Source organism: Centruroides sculpturatus, unplaced genomic scaffold, assembly GCF_000671375.1.
Source record: "Centruroides sculpturatus isolate CEXI.00-Female unplaced genomic scaffold, Cexi_2.0 scaffold485, whole genome shotgun sequence".
Taxonomy (NCBI): domain Eukaryota; kingdom Metazoa; phylum Arthropoda; class Arachnida; order Scorpiones; family Buthidae; genus Centruroides; species Centruroides sculpturatus.
In genome coordinates, this window is record NW_019384760.1 from 67,506 (window position 1) to 84,876 (window position 17,371).

At 25.2% G+C, this 17,371-nt stretch overlaps 1 protein-coding gene across 1 annotated transcript in view; it reads right to left on the minus strand.

The window, feature by feature from the left end:
- The window catches only part of LOC111628784 (aryl hydrocarbon receptor repressor-like), a 105,893-nt gene that overhangs the window by 53,738 nt on the left and 34,784 nt on the right, over nucleotides 1–17,371 (minus strand). Inside the window, exon 2 of the mRNA XM_023372626.1 lies at nucleotides 8,692–8,882. Within this exon, the coding sequence (XP_023228394.1) occupies nucleotides 8,692–8,882 (191 nt within the window). The remainder of the gene's footprint in view (nucleotides 1–8,691; nucleotides 8,883–17,371) is intronic.

Below are 17,371 nucleotides of genomic sequence, written 5' to 3' on the forward strand. Positions count from 1 at the left end.
CTGATAAACATATACTATAAATTATATTTTAAAATGTTTTTACAAATATATTTACGAATATTTAGTAAATAATTAATTATCTAATGAGAAAAATTGAAGAAATATCACATTGATTAATGGCTGAGAAGAAAAAGAATATCTTAATTAAGAATTTGCAGGATATTTTCGAAGATTTATATGATTTTTTCATATAAAACTTCTTGTATTTAAATTCAAAGTGAAAAAAAACACGATAAGAACGACAGATTAATTGCTTCTCTACAGTTTCTTAATTAAAATATTTAATTCAAATAATACAAAAATAAGAAAATCTGTGAAAAAATGCTTATAAAATTATAATTTTTAGAAAATTTTATTAAAGTAAATTCGATTTTATCAAGTAAAATATACTTAAGGTTTATTTTTTGTCATTAAAAAATGCTAATTAGAAAATAAAATAAAATTTTTTACAAATGTAAGCTTATTAGTATACAAAATCATGCTATATAAATTATTAATAAATAAAACATCTTAATATATTATTTAAATTTCATTAATTTTTTTAATTATCACAGAAATTTACAAGGAAAAAATTCACAGAATTCAAGGAAAAAATATCACAGAATTTTACAAGGAAAAAATTCTTTATCATCTTAAAATTTAATTTAATTACTAATAAATATTGATATTCGAGTTTTATTTTATTTTTAAATAATCAACGTAGAATTTCATCTCGAATACAATACAACCAATACAATAAAACCTGTGTAAACTGGAATCACTGGTAACGAATATTTTTTCCAGTTTCGCAGTTTTTTTAGCTAGAAAATCGCTCAGTTCCGAAGAATGCTTTCCGTTTTGGACAGGTTTTACTGTAATAAGAAAGGGATAAACGTATTTACAGTAGATTTTTTTTATTTTCCTTGAGCACATCCCGGATTTGGTTAATTCCAGGATTTATGCTCTTTAATTCTACCTTTTGTGACGTAGAATAATCCATAACATCAAATTGCATGTACAAGAAATGAAGAACGACTGAATTATTCATCCAAAAATTGTAGAATATATATAAAAATTCGGATCCGGACTANAATACAGTAGAAAAAGAAAATTTATATAGGCCTAAATAATTTATGGTATTTGATATAGCTCAGTAAACTTCAATAAAAACCTGACTAAACGGAAAAATTCTTCGAAACAGCGATTTTCTATGATAAAAAGAACAAACTCTTCAAAACAGTAACCTTCCAAACCAGAAAAAAAATGTTCAGTACAGAGCAATTCCGGTTTACACAATAAACAGCAAAACCCGCGTAATAATATTTAATGTATAATTATAATTAAAATATATATAATATTTTTCAATTAATTGAAACTTTGATAGTAGAATAAAACCTGTACAAAACGGAACCTGAATAAAAAGTTCTAAATTCTTCGGAACGGTGCGACTTTTCGTGTTAATAAACAACCCGATTAAAACGAAAACCTGCCAAACCGGACAAAAACATTCGATATAATGCGATTCCGGTTTACACAGGTTTCACTATATAATTTTCTGAGAATATTATTATTTTTTGGTGGAAAGTGAATATTTTAGAATCGAAGAAAATATTTTCTGTTCGAATGTTTTTGCTCAAATTATTATAATTTGAAGCAGTTGAAGCCGGAATAATAAACAGAAAAATATTCATGTTGTCGATTTAATCAAATTACTGAAAACCTTCCTGAAAAAACAATTTAATAGAACTTAAATTATTAATTTTACATCTGTATCAGTAAGAGGAAGATAAGGAATTGGACGTCTTGCATTTGGAAATACGTTTTCTTATTTATATAATAACAGTCATTTTTAGATACGTGGAAAACAGTAAAAATTAAACCAAAAGTTTATTTTAAACCCTTGAAATAAATCATAAAAACACTTGAAACAATAAATTTAAAGTGTTTTACAATAATATAGAAAATAGATTGATAGATGCAGACGTAACTGAGAGAAATGATCACCATTTACAGTCTATGCCTGCACCTTGGGATAAGAAGCTGATGATGACGACGACGTTTTACAATCATATATATCAAATAATTAGCAAATAGAAGATGCTGAAGAGATTTGATTTTATCTCCAAACTGGAAAATCAATAATACAACAAAACCTGTCCAAAACTGAATTTGAATAGAAAGTAAACTGCCTAAACGGAAAAAAATATTCGGTACGGTGCGAGTCCAGCTTATACAGGTTTTACTGCATATATATTTGGTATAACTGAAAAGTAACCAATTAATTTGTTCCTTAGTTAATTGTAATTATTATTCATTAAAAATATTTTTAAGGATTTGTATCATCACTCGACGATTTTTATGTATGAACTCTCGTAAAATTTCTTTTTTTGAATTAAATTACAAACATAAAAATAAATTATTAATTTTACAAGGAAAAAATTCTTTATCATCTTAAAATTTAATTTAATTACTAATAAATATTGATATTCGAGTTTTATTTTATTTTTAAATAATCAACGTAGAATTTCATCTCGAATACAATACAACCAATACAATAAAACCTGTGTAAACTGGAATCACTGGTAACGAATATTTTTTCCAGTTTCGCAGTTTTTTTAGCTAGAAAATCGCTCAGTTCCGAAGAATGCTTTCCGTTTTGGACAGGTTTTACTGTAATAAGAAAGGGATAAACGTATTTACAGTAGATTTTTTTTATTTTCCTTGAGCACATCCCGGATTTGGTTAATTCCAGGATTTATGCTCTTTAATTCTACCTTTTGTGACGTAGAATAATCCATAACATCAAATTGCATGTACAAGAAATGAAGAACGACTGAATTATTCATCCAAAAATTGTAGAATATATATAAAAATTCGGATCCGGACTAATCATGATAAGCAGAAATTCTTTATCATGCATCTTACATTAGATTTAATCATACAAAATTATAAAATCTGTGTAAGGTTCGAACCCGGATTCATTATGATAAGTAAAAACTCTTTATCGTACATCTGAAGAATCTTATTTTCGTGTTCCACTCCATTTTATTTTAAAATACAACTCTATAAGACGATACAGCTTTAGATATGAAACTAAAAAGGAAAAACATGTAAACTGTGTAAACCGGAATCGCACGGTACCGAATATATATTTTTCCGTTTATTCGGGTTCCGTTTCGCACAGTTTTTACTGTAATATAATTTACCTTAAAATCTATAAATTGATCGATCATATTTTAAGTATCTATAAGAACATTTTTTCTATAGATTTTTTAATTTAAATGAAAAAAAAATTGTATGTATATTTATGTATGTATGTATATGAAAGTATGTATATTTTCTGCTAACAGTATTAATTATGTGAGTAGTAAAAATATCCGCGTGCAGACTGCAGTAGTACATACACGTATACAGGAGTATATGTTAATACACTGTATAGAATACAGTATAACAGTATATATAAGAGTATCTATACTGTAGATGTATAGGGATATATGGATAGTACATATGTATAAGTATATATAACAGTAGTAATAGTAATACAGTAAAACCTGTCCAAAACGGAAACGTGCCTAAACAGAAAAAAAAAATCTTCGAAACGGAGCGATTTTCTGTTAAAAAGAACCTGCCAAACCAAAAAAAAATTTGATACCGTGTCGGTTTACACAGGTTTTACTGTATATTAATAGAATAATACGAGGTACAGTACATACAACCTATAGAATGTGTGTGATATTACTCGCTGTACTGAATACGAAATTTTAAAATAATTCTGTAAATTTAATTAAATATATTCATAATATTCATATTTAACTTTCTAAAACTTAATTTTTTTAAAGTATATACGAAGTGAATTTATGTGTTTCCTATCGAAAATAAAACATAAATTTCTTCTTTTGCTCTTAACACTTAAAAATTGTATACAGAATTTATTATTTAATAAATTAAAAATGACTAAATAATAAAATAAAATTTAATTTAATTTATTAAATACTAATCAGTCGCTATTAATTAAATTAAATTTATAAACAATGCGCGTATACCTTAATTTATTTAGAATTAAAAATGATTTGTAATTTTTCAGAAGTATATTTATTGATTTTTATTAGTAATTTATATAATTGTAAATTGACTGATTTTGTTTAATGAGGCTATTAAATCACAGAATATGTACATTAGCATTTCATTTCAAATAAATGGTCTTTCAAGTTAATCTTATTTTAATAATAGGCTTTATGCAGAGTAGCTCCAAAATTGCTATTTAAATGAACTTTACTGCGTTCAAAATGTCTTCATTTTAAATATAATTTTTAAATATAAAAATTTGATTTATTTATTTCCTAATTTTATTTATAAAATTATCAATAAATAACTTATAAATTGCAATTTTAAAAAATGTATAGAAATTAATGGATTTTTTTTGTCATTTTTAGAGAAATTATTAGTTTAAAGAAATATTTTAGTTTATTATATTATTTATTAATTTATTTAATTTTTATTGTTTAAAAATTGGAAATATTTTAATAAGTTTATACAAATATCAAACGTTCTGACTGATTTGTGATGTACAGTACTTATGGGGGGTGATGCGGGTGTTGGATCTCCTAAGAGGCTTTAGGAATAAAATTTAAATTAAAAAATGTATAAAATAAATAAATAAATGCTTAATTTTTCTTCTTTCTGATCACTCCCAGAGCAGAATCTCAGTTGGGCCACATTTTGTGAATAAAATTTTTTTTAAATTTAGTTTTAAAATTAGGAAAATTCATTTATATAAACTAAGGAATTTAATAATAATAAAATTAAGTCAATATTTCTTAAAATATAATAAATTTATAGCGATAAAACTACTAAATTCAAAGATTGTCCAGAAAAATGTACTGCCACTAATCTGCTTAAGATTAAGGAATAACAGTAGTTATTTTCTTCTATATACTACATGAATTTTGCAGTTCTATCTTATAAATTACAATACGATACGTAATAATGACAAATAGGCCATAACTTTGGATAAAATATAGAAAAATAAGCACCACTAAACTTAATAAAGAACGGCACACTTTCCTGAAGTTACTTCTGAATTTTCTAGTTCTATTTTTAACGTTTATATAGAGATTTTTATAATTATAGTTTAAAATTTAATAGAATAAATTATTTATCATAAAATGAATATTATCTGACAAGGAATAATTTAAATATCACAATAGTAGACAAATTTTTCCCTATACAGTAATCATGAAATCTCAGACAGATCTTTACAGATTTTTACTTTAAGCATAGAAGTTGCATGTTAAATACACAGAGTTAACCGTTAATGGAACAAGATATCGAGAAATCTTTTAAAAAGTTTGAGTGTTATAATTGTCATACTGAGCAAAGATCTCATCTTGAACAATGTAGGCCTATATAAAGTTTTCAAGTAATAAATTATTTGAATAAGATGGTAATTTAGTTTTTACAATAGTTAACTGGATTTTGGGTCTTCCTGTATCATTTAAAAACATTTCAAAAAGTTTTTAACTGATAAGATTCAGATATAGGCCTAAATCTTAGGCTGCTAAACAGATCTTCGGATTTTTTGTGATAATGATAATACATTTGCACGAAGTTCTTTTTGAAAAAGATATAAAGATGTGAAAAATTAGAGTGAAGACGTGAAATCCCAGGATAAAAATAAACCTGTTAAAAATAAATTCCGAGTTGAAAAGCATGAGAAACATACTGAAGTACTGCACTGCATAAGGTAGAGTAAGAGGTTTAACTAAAATTCTACTTCTTCAAATTATGTAGTTGGGCAGTATTTTCTATGCCAAGATCCACGGAAACATTTCTCGAAATAAATTACAAATATTAAAGAATATTGAGCGTGAGAAAGTCGCCATCGAGTACAGTACATAAGTCGAGAACTTATCAGCAGAAGACTTATTAGAAACTCTGGTTGAAATTCAGCATTTATTTCCAAAATAAATGGTGAGCTTGAACTAGAAGATGGTAGTTCCTACACAACGACATCGAAGCAGATACGAATGACAACGTAATAACCGAATGGGGTTAACTACGAAAGCAGTAATTACTTCAAATGTTGTAGCTGCAAGCCATAAAATACAGTCAATTAATGGTTTTGACAGTTTGGAAAATGTACAAGGAATTAAGGCATTTTTTTTTTAATTTTTACCCACTCGTCTCCTGTTACGAGGTAATAATCCCGGTCTCGAAAAACTCCGGGTCTTGAAATAAACCCCTGAGGATACGTACGTTTTAAAAATAAATCGAGATTTAATCGAGGAAATATAATATATACACTGTACAAGTACTGTATATGAGACTAGCATAGAAGATCTAACGAAGGAACTTGTAATTGTAGTGTTAATACAGAACAAATTTCACAAGTACAAAGTATATTTATATTTATAGAAATAAATATGAACATGAATATGATACAAATACATGCACTGCATACATACACGAGGTCATCAGCTCTAATAGATGAGTCACAAATTACAATACCGACACAGAATTCTGTTCATCAGATAATTTTCATTTTCATCAGATTTTTCTAAAGATACAAAAGAATCTTTAGAAAAATAATTATAGATTATTCCAAAACATAGAGTTTTTAAGGGGTTAAATATACTATAAGCCTTTATTTTTTAATAACACTCCTTGCTTTAAACATAAACTCTGATAAATAGACACAACTTCCAGGATCTACTGATATTATTTGACACAAAAAAATTATCTCAGAACAGGTCTCCATTTAAAGAATTAGATTAAATTTAAATATTTCTAGTTTATATTTTATTAATTTCTTTCTGGAGGTCTCAGTTACTTTAATCATTTGTTTAATGCATGCAAATCTTTATTATGTAGACCTACAGGAGTGTAATTTCATTTAAACTGTATCTAACAGCAGGTTAATGAACCTCTGAATCCAGCTGTTATTTAACTATGCTCGATATCCTAATCTAAGATACAGTTGGTAATATATAATAATCATAATCTACATATATTTATGCTAATTTTATAGACTGCTTCTGATTAACATTATATTTATTTATCTCATTGCTTAATATCAACTTAAGCACTTTCTCTCGAACATTTCTTATGAATTTCTTTTATTAATTATTATTATTTTTTAATTTTAAGTTTTAAATTAGAAAATAATTAAATTATTTAAAATTAATTAGAATTAATTCTGTTATAAAGAATTTAAAAGAGAATATTTAAATATTTTACTAATGAAAATTAAAAGTATTTTTTTCACTTTGATAACAAAAACTAGAATAAAATAATTAATTCTTATTAAAATATTTTACTAAAATTTACTTAAAAAATAGATTAAATAAATAATAATTTAAATAAAATTTTAAGAATTGTAATATTATTTTCTTAATCTATAAAATTCATAAAATAAAAAAATAACATTTTTTAAAAAGTTAATAGTTTAATTTATGTAATTTTATAATCAATGGATTATAAAAGTAATGAATAAATTGTTATACAAATTTAAATATTTAAGATTAGATAAGAAAATTATTTTTTAATTAAAAATGTTTAAAAAATAAAAATAAAAAATGAATGGTAATTATATTTTTTAACAAGAAAGTTTCTTAATAGTAAACATTGTTGATGAAATAAAGTTCTGTAGATGCAATGCACGTGCTAACATCAATGCCTCGATTGCCCCCGTCTAGTTTTAATGCCTTGGAGTAAAATGGATTCGGATAAAAGTCATTTTATATTTATAGATACGGAATTTAAATTGTGCCAGAATTTTTTTGAAAAGATGTTTAAAAATAGTAACATATTTTTATAGTTTTTATCGCCTTAAACATTACTTAAAAATTCAATATAACATTCTGAAAATTCGAAATTTTTTCTTTTATTTATTCATAAATCAGATATTTAGTCGATTTTAAAGGAATAAAAATATAAAGTATGAATATTAAATATTAATTAAAATTACATTATCTTAATGCTCTCGATTAGAATAATTTTAAATTTAGAAATTAATTCAAAAATTATTAATATATAAATTGATTTATTTATAGTCAAGAAGTATTTATACCTTATATAATTATATAGTCTATGTTTATAATTAATTACAATAAATAAATCATTTAATATTGTAATTTATCGCTACGTTCTACATTAAATTACTTATAGTAAATTTCCATAATGGTTTATAATCTTTATTTAGATCTGTTATATTAAATTTACCGTTAATTTATATTAGAATAATGAATTTTTATGTAGAAGAAGCGAATTTTATGTGAGTAACTTAAGCTTCAGTACTTTAAATGAGTTTATTTAATCACGCAGACGATTAAAGACGATTTGATTTTCTATTTTGATTTAGAAGCTATTTTCTATCAAAGTTTTATTGTCTTACTATTATACTTAATATCAATTTCTCAACCTTAGATATATCAATTTTATTTACACATTACTATAGAACAGAGTATGTTACAGTACTGTACATTTAATCTTAATTGCTTGCACGTAGAACTGAGCTACTAATTTAATCAAATTGTTAAAAATATTCACAAAATATACTTTAATTTTAAAACATGTAAAATAATTAAGTAATGTGTATTATCATAGAATTTATGTAGAAATTCAATTTTAGACTTCGTTACGATTACGATTTCTTTATAAATAAATGAATATATTTAATTACTTAAAGAAGGTAAAATTTTTAGAATATCTTACTTTGAAAATAACTCTTTGTTCTTAGGTAACTGACACTCAATCTAAGAATGGATAATTTGTCCAGCTTAGTAAGGACACTATGTTCAAAGGGTAGAAGACTTGCTAATGTGTCCAGTTCTGCATTTAATCTTTCACGATGCCTCTTACTTGGATTGGACTTCGTTTGGCAGTCTTTGGGCGGCACACGAACACTAAACAATAATATAATTATAATGACGTTAATGGCATAGATTTGCAAGAATAAATTAATGTTATTCGAAAATAATTACATTTAAAAAGCTATTATTAAAATATTTTTGCAAATTAAAAACAATTGAAAAGTAATATAGTTTATAATAATTTAATTAAACGAGATTGTATGAATTGATTTGGCTCTTTAAAATTTGTTTAGATGTAAGCTTTAGGCAAAAGCCTACTTAGCTTATGTGCTAAGTAGGCTTTTGCCTAGGGTCTCGCACACATTGAAATATATGCTTGCGATATCCTGACTTGACCCAGTATCCAGAATATTGTACTAATTAAAATGCTAGTACAATGTCAAGTTCCGTATGATACCAGCTTTATGCAAGCACATAAGAAAGACCTCGCAAGTCTACGCTTACTTCGATCTAAATCAGACACGACACTTTGTTCAATTATCAATTCACAAAAATTTTTTAACTGTATACAACAGCAATAAAAAATTCCAAGTACATTAGTTACCTCCTTGTGACTATTTTTATTTAAAGGTAACATTAATGTATTAAAAATTAATTGTCTTATTAATATAAATTAAATTATAGTTTTGGTAACTCTTATAGCTTTTAAATATTTTATTTCCTTTCTTTATATTATAATTAAAGAAAAAAATAATAATAATCTACTCCGACAAAGAATTCCTTATAGTTTCAAGGAGGAGCAATTCTACGTTACGGTTGAATGTAACATTAGCACTTTCTACAACACTCAGCTTAATTTAAACGAAATTATAGATGCCCAGAAGAAAATCACGAATGTACAACACGAAAAATCAATAAGTAAAGCGATGATTCAGTAGATAACAATAAATATAAAGAAAGGAATAATAGTTCTAACACTGTTTTGTGTAAACATAACGTAGCGAGATACTAAACGATAAACATATGCAATTCAAAAAATGTTTATGATGGTAGTACCGTATTATTGAGAACCATTTTCTAGCTATATTCTCTGTCTATCAAGAAAATTTAATCTGTAAACTAAATTTTTAACAACACTATGTGAATAAAATAAAAATTTCTTCGTAGAAAAACAATACTTCTTCTCTAAAGCATTAAAAGCCAGCGTATCGAATGTTAAAAATTAAATTTAATCATGGAACTAATTGACTTTATCAACTTTAAATTATTTTTATTCTTGAAGAGATTTTTCTAAATTTTACAGACATTGTGGTTATTTATACCTTTCCGGATTATCTAATTTATTATTTTAATATACAAGAATCGATCGGAAAGTCTACGGATATCAAAAAGTTCTTTTTATTGAAGAATCTCATAAAATATTCTTATTAAAGCAGTAGTATCTTATCTTGAGGCAATTTTCTAAGGAAAATTTACTCTAAACAGCTTAGAGTAAACGCATTTTCATAGAATTTATTTCAATATTTATGTAAAATTGATGCGGAATTTATAATATTGAAATAATATATTATTTTAAATACAGAAAAAATTAAGTTTAAGTAAAACACGAAAATAAACGATAAAAACTCTTTTCAATTCTTTAATATATTAATCTAAAATAATTAAAAATATATACATAGTTATAAATAAACCCATTAAATCTTTTTTATTAATAACTTTTTATATATTTTAAAATTAATTTTATGAGCCATTATATTTAACAGTCAAGTAACTGCTATTAATAATGGAAACGATCAAAGAAATTTATCATCCTGTCCTTTTAAGACTGTTAGTTATTCATTTAAGATTTTCTTGTAGCATAAAAGTTCACTAATAATCAATTTCTAATCTGTAGAATTACTGCTGGGAACACTGACATGACAAATGCACGTGGTGTGGACGACATAGGTGGCGCCGTCAGGCTCAGACTTTGGCGACACCTTACGGACAGATCAGAAGCGCCGCCTAACGGCAGAACTGTTTGTCATCAGATGAAAACTAGCGTGAGATGTGGACATCGTTCATCTGGCAATGTCTCTTCTATAGTTTGACTATAATGTTGACTAGTCTGTAGAACTGGTCTACAATATATTAATGGCTAAAAATTCCCACACTTCTATTTTTTAATCTTGTAAAATAGCATCGATATTAATAAATGCGGAACAATAAACACTTTTATCATTCGTGTCAAAATATTTAAAAAAAGTTAAAGGAAATGAATGATCGATAATGAATAATGAAAACTGTCAATAAATTTTTTTATATCGGTAACTTAAAAACATTTTTAATAAGTTTAGTCCACGTTTAAAATTACATAATCAAATTATCATGAACATTAAAATAGTTTGACACTAGTTTTTATTAATAGAAACTCGTCTTCTTCATGTATGTTTATCTGTTAATAATTTACACAGAAATTTTTTCGGGGGGAGAAAATAATTGATCTTTCTAATTCATGCGATTTTACTTCTTTTAAAATTCTAAGCAGAAATCTGATCTTAGACCTAAGTATATTCCTTATTCTCAACAAGTTTGCTATGACGATAAGGTAATGGGCCCTAACTATCTGTACGCACTTGATCCTTCGTGTTAGCCTGGAGGAATGTTTTTACCTTCCAATTTTACTTCGGGTTACTTTCTAACTTCCTTTCTTGTTGAGACTATTAATTGGACAGATTTATCTGTAGTCTAGTAATAGGTTTACTTGTGATCAAGTTTATAAAAGTATAAAATAATATGAATACGGCTTTTTTAATAAATTCATTTATTAAACTTCTTGATTAATTTAATACATTTTATTACTCAACATTAATAGCTATTAATCTTGTAAGGCAAAAATACTTATGTTTTATTACATTCTATATTGCTAATAATATTTTAATTTTTATTTCAAAGATATTAATTGATTTTCTTTTGTATTATTACTGTACTTTATCAAGTTCAGTAAGAAAATTTAATTTTAAATGAACTATACGAGTATGTTTTAATCAGTTATTACACATTATATATATGATTTAAGATAATTTAAAAGAAATTGATTTTTAAAAAATGACGAAAATTAAGATTTAATTTAGATGAAATTTCATCTAAAACTGTTTCATCTAAATTAAGATTTAATTTAGATGAAACAGTTTATATTTAACATTATTTTAGCTGAAGTCATGCACTTATTCGTACAGTTGTAATTTGGATGCTCATCATAATCAATTGTGCAACTGAAGATATTCCAACCATGTTCTCGATAAAAAGATTTTGCTACTTTCTTGCGATTATTTGCACGACATGTCTATTCTCAAGACAGCCGTGATTTCTAATTGATCTCGTATGCCCCGAAGCAGAATAAAAAATCCTCAGTAAGAACCTGGTGCTACTACATCAAATAGACCGACTGCCATAATTCATCCAGATTGTGCTGTGTGCAACACAAGGGAACTTTGCTGACGTTCAAGAGATAGAGTCTTTTCGATAAAAGAGGCAAGTAAGAAGGGACCATACTTCATGGTGGGCCAAAATCTTTTACTAAAATGTAGACAATTCTTGTGTTCACCAGAAAATATCAATGGATAACAGGGTGCGAAATTAATACTTTAGTTATCGCTCAACATTAATAATAACCGCTTGCAAAATGCAAACATTAAAGATTACGTGGTTGTTGATACTACTATAATTCAATTTTTATAGAATTTAGAATAAGAAAGGTTAAATCTACTTAAGAAGATTACGCCTTATTTAAACAAAGATTTTGGACTTAGAATTACATAAATATATTCAAATTTTTAAAATTACTTTTTAATAAAATGTTAAACATGTATAGGCTATAATTAGAAATTATAATAAGATACGCTACATTTCTTGAATTATTGCCAATTTTAAATCGAGTTAAAGTGATTTTGCTATAAGACATCATCATTATCAATCGATGACATATATTTGCATTTCATGGAAAAGATTTACGTGTGGTCGTGCTACTTTGCTACGAGTATGTGCAAGTTACATATAAGGGAGGCCAAGAGTTTGCAGTTCGACAACTTCATTATTGCCACGAATGCTGCCCTTCAGGCTTTCACGAGATTAATCCAGCATACACACCTCTTACATTCCTGACTAGATTTTTTTTTTTTACTTGAATTATGGTTTCTTTATCCTTATAAAATTTTCTGCACAATTATTATAAAAGGGTGGATTTTGAAGAATATNATTTTAATAAATATTTTTTAATGAAAAATTAAATGATAAATGATCTTAGTTTGGATTTAAATTTCCGAAAATCGCATTGAAACTACTTTCCCAAATTAAATATAATAAATAAATTGTGTTAATGAAAATTTATTACATTTGTTTTTATTTCTAAGTATATTTTCATAGATTTGTCTAGATACATTAATATCAAATCGTTACTTCACTGATAGGAATGAGAATAACACCTTTAAATGGATAAAATAATAATAAATATTATGATAATTTACAAAATATAATAAAAAAAGCATTTAATGGAAGTTATGACACTCAAATTTACTGAATTTTATCCCATTTCATGAACTATTAACCTATTCTTTCGAGTATTGTATATCTTACAGGCTTACTTCATACGACCTCTAAGTAAATGATCATGATTTTGTAACACTTAAAAATGTATTGTATTTTTTAAAATTTAATTCTATGCAAATTACCATTTTTCATTTTAAAATATATGCATTTTCCCAATTAGAAATTTCGCTGCTTTCGTTTCAAAGAAAGCATCGTCATTATAGAACAAGAGAAGATATTACGTCGACTTTAAATAAGGATTGAAGAGTGACGTCATCAGATAAGTCAATTTACATACAATCGATCCGATCCATCACGTGGTCGACAAGTTGGATAGGTGGATCTTCAACAATCGATCTACATTGATTTATGATGAGGATAAACATTCTCTTATTTTCTTCCTTTTTTCTAACTTAGTTACAATGCGAGAGATAACATTGACTTTCAGACTAACTTTACATTAAATTAGAATAGAATAGAATAAGATAAAAATTTATTATCGTGTCCTACATTATATATTATTTTTTATATTTTTTCCTAGAATTACTCGTACAATATAACTACATTTTGGATAATGTTTAAATGTTCTTATTTTGTAATCATGACCGCTTTATTTTTAAAATTTATTCTAAAAAATAAAAAAAATATTCTTTATTTCCGTTAGATTAAAGATTTTGATAATGAAAATGTCAAAATAACGCTATAAATTTTATTATTTTCTGTTAAAAAGTCCACCCATTTTATGATATTATGATACTGTTTTCTTCATTTGCGTTAATTATCTTTAGATAATAGACTCATTAAATGATGCAATTAGAGAGCTGTTTCGCTAAACTAATTTTTCTTTATTGATGATGATAGGCTGTCGACCACCTTTGTTTCTTATTCTTAAATTTTTGTTTTTTTTACACATTATAATAATATTTAAATATATCATAAATTTAATCATAAAAAATTGAATAATTAGCACCGGAATTTCTGCAATTTATGATTTATTGTATTTTTCAATTTTGATTAATTTAGTATTAAAAAATTTTGCTTTCGTTTTATAATTTATTTAAAATAATTTATATTAATTTATTTCTATAAAAGCTTTGTCTCATTTTAATAATATAAACTTGCATAAATAGTAAAAATATTTTATTAAAAAAACAGTATTAATAGTATAGCATGAGAGCACAAGCTCTGAAATCACAATTCTATTGTTATTGGCTACCTCACACAATTTTTACATTGTACCGTCCTCTACGCCGTTCCATTATAGTTTACTGTACTCACTACATCCTTAAAATGAAGCTGTTACTTTATGTAATTTACCACTACTAATGTAAGCATTTCCCAACAAATGTATGTATTTTTTTAATGCTTTCTCCTTCACCCTATCTGCTTAGCATCCCATCGGAACCTTTTTTCATCTCCTCACTCTTCCTTTCTTCAGCTTGGACCCTTAATAAAATTTCATATTAAACAATGTGGAAAAAATATTTAATATCTAAAATAAGTGTTTTAATAACTAATTTTTTTAATTCTTTAAAGATATTTCTTTAAAAAATTAAATAGACAAGCTTGTTTTAATAAATTGAAAGCTATAGGAATGACATGAATTTCTTAATATTTAATACGAGGAAAAGTATTTATCGCTGTTAATTAATGCATTTGTTTGTGTTGGAACTTATACTTTTTTACATTTTAAATTAGTAAGTTACGTGATATTACTATTAGGCTATATAAAAACCACAACAAATCAATGTAAGAGATAAGAGATTGGTTGGTTGGTTTTCTTTCAACTTGTTTGTCAATAATAATTTATATGATTGAATTATAAACTGGATAAGAGTATCTAGAACTTGTGACTCGCTACACTTTCTTTGTATAAATCTCCAATCAAAATATACTTATTTCTCTACTAGTCTATCTTTATAATCTTATTCTTTATTGTTTTTTTAGTTAATGTTGTTTTTTGTTTTCATCTGTTTATTTTAATTATTTTTAAAACGTAAGTCGGGCTCATTCGACGGAAGATGGTAGAAAAGCCTCTTGACCGAGACTCAAATATTGAAGGCCATAAAACTTGTATGTAAAATATATAATTAAAAAGTTATATAAAGTAAAATTTCTTTTGATAAGTGGTGAGATAATCTTAACTACTCAGGCTCGATAGTAGGTGATCAACATAACATTTACCCGGGCCCCGAAATACAGACGAAGTCCCAAAATTTCACCATCAAACAGTGCTATAAATTAAAGTTTCTTTTGATAAATAGTGAAATATCTGTTTTATTAATTTTATTGATATATTTTTTGGTTTTCAGAAAGAGATTTGTTTTCACATTTGTGATTAACTTGTGCTCTATCTCATCTCTTCTACGTCTAGAAAAGCCTTACTACAACAAATAAATTTAATTACGGATTAATATGAACATAAAAAATGAATTATAAACTATTAAAAGTAATATTTATTACAATTTTCAATTGTTGCAGTTTTTAAAAATAAATGCAAAAACATTCTTAGTGATTACTTAATGTACTGTATAATATATTAACGATTTTTTGAAATTTTCTAAAAAATAATACAAAACAATTAAGTTAAATATGCAAGCCTTATACTAGTCTACAGTATCGGATGTTGTTTTACGACTTTTCNTGATCAACATAACATTTACCCGGGCCCCGAAATACAGACGAAGTCCCAAAATTTCACCATCAAACAGTGCTATAAATTAAAGTTTCTTTTGATAAATAGTGAAATATCTGTTTTATTAATTTTATTGATATATTTTTTGGTTTTCAGAAAGAGATTTGTTTTCACATTTGTGATTAACTTGTGCTCTATCTCATCTCTTCTACGTCTAGAAAAGCCTTACTACAACAAATAAATTTAATTACGGATTAATATGAACATAAAAAATGAATTATAAACTATTAAAAGTAATATTTATTACAATTTTCAATTGTTGCAGTTTTTAAAAATAAATGCAAAAACATTCTTAGTGATTACTTAATGTACTGTATAATATATTAACGATTTTTTGAAATTTTCTAAAAAATAATACAAAACAATTAAGTTAAATATGCAAGCCTTATACTAGTCTACAGTATCGGATGTTGTTTTACGACTTTTCATATATCGAAATTATATTATTTCGTTATCAAATCATAAAAATAATGGATAAAAATTGATTAAATATTATTCATCGGCGGGGAAATTTAAATAATTTAATTTATTAATTGCTGTAGCCTATAAAATATCAGTGTAGATGAAGTAGTATCATCATTTAATTTCAGTTTCTATATTATACACATGATTAGTTAAATACAGTAAATTATCTTGTGAGTTTTAATATTAAGCTTGGAGAAATTTATATAAATTAATTAATTAAATATCCTATTTTAATTTTGAAAATTACATGCCGCTGATTATAAAGAGAATTTGAGAGAGACAAGATGGATTTGTGGGCCTCGGGTCTCTTCCAAAGCAATAAAAATCAATAGAAAATCTTTACTTTTATTTTTTTATCATGTAAAATTTTCAGGCCTCTCTCTTCTCTTGTAATTGCATTTAACAACCAATTAGAAGCAATTAAAGCTAAAAATTTAACATTTAATTAACAAAAAAATATTTAAAATATTATTTAAAAAGAGATTTTATCATATATTTAGCATTTTCATATTATTAATATCTACTTCTTCAAATACTGTATTACCGATTTAACCTTATAATTTCGAAGAATTGAATATAAATTATTATTTTTTCAATGCAAAAAACTAATTTAACTTTAAATTCGAACAAAATTATATAATTAAAATATCAGATTTCATTATATTAAGCATAATCTACGACCTTATATAAAACTGATTAATTAATTATTATTATAAAAAATAAAATTACAATTGATTTATAAACTAGATCTATAAATATTTTTAGTAATTTATTTAAGAATTTATGGACTAATTATATAACATTATGCAGATTCTACATTTATAATTAATATATACATATATATATCAAATCGTTA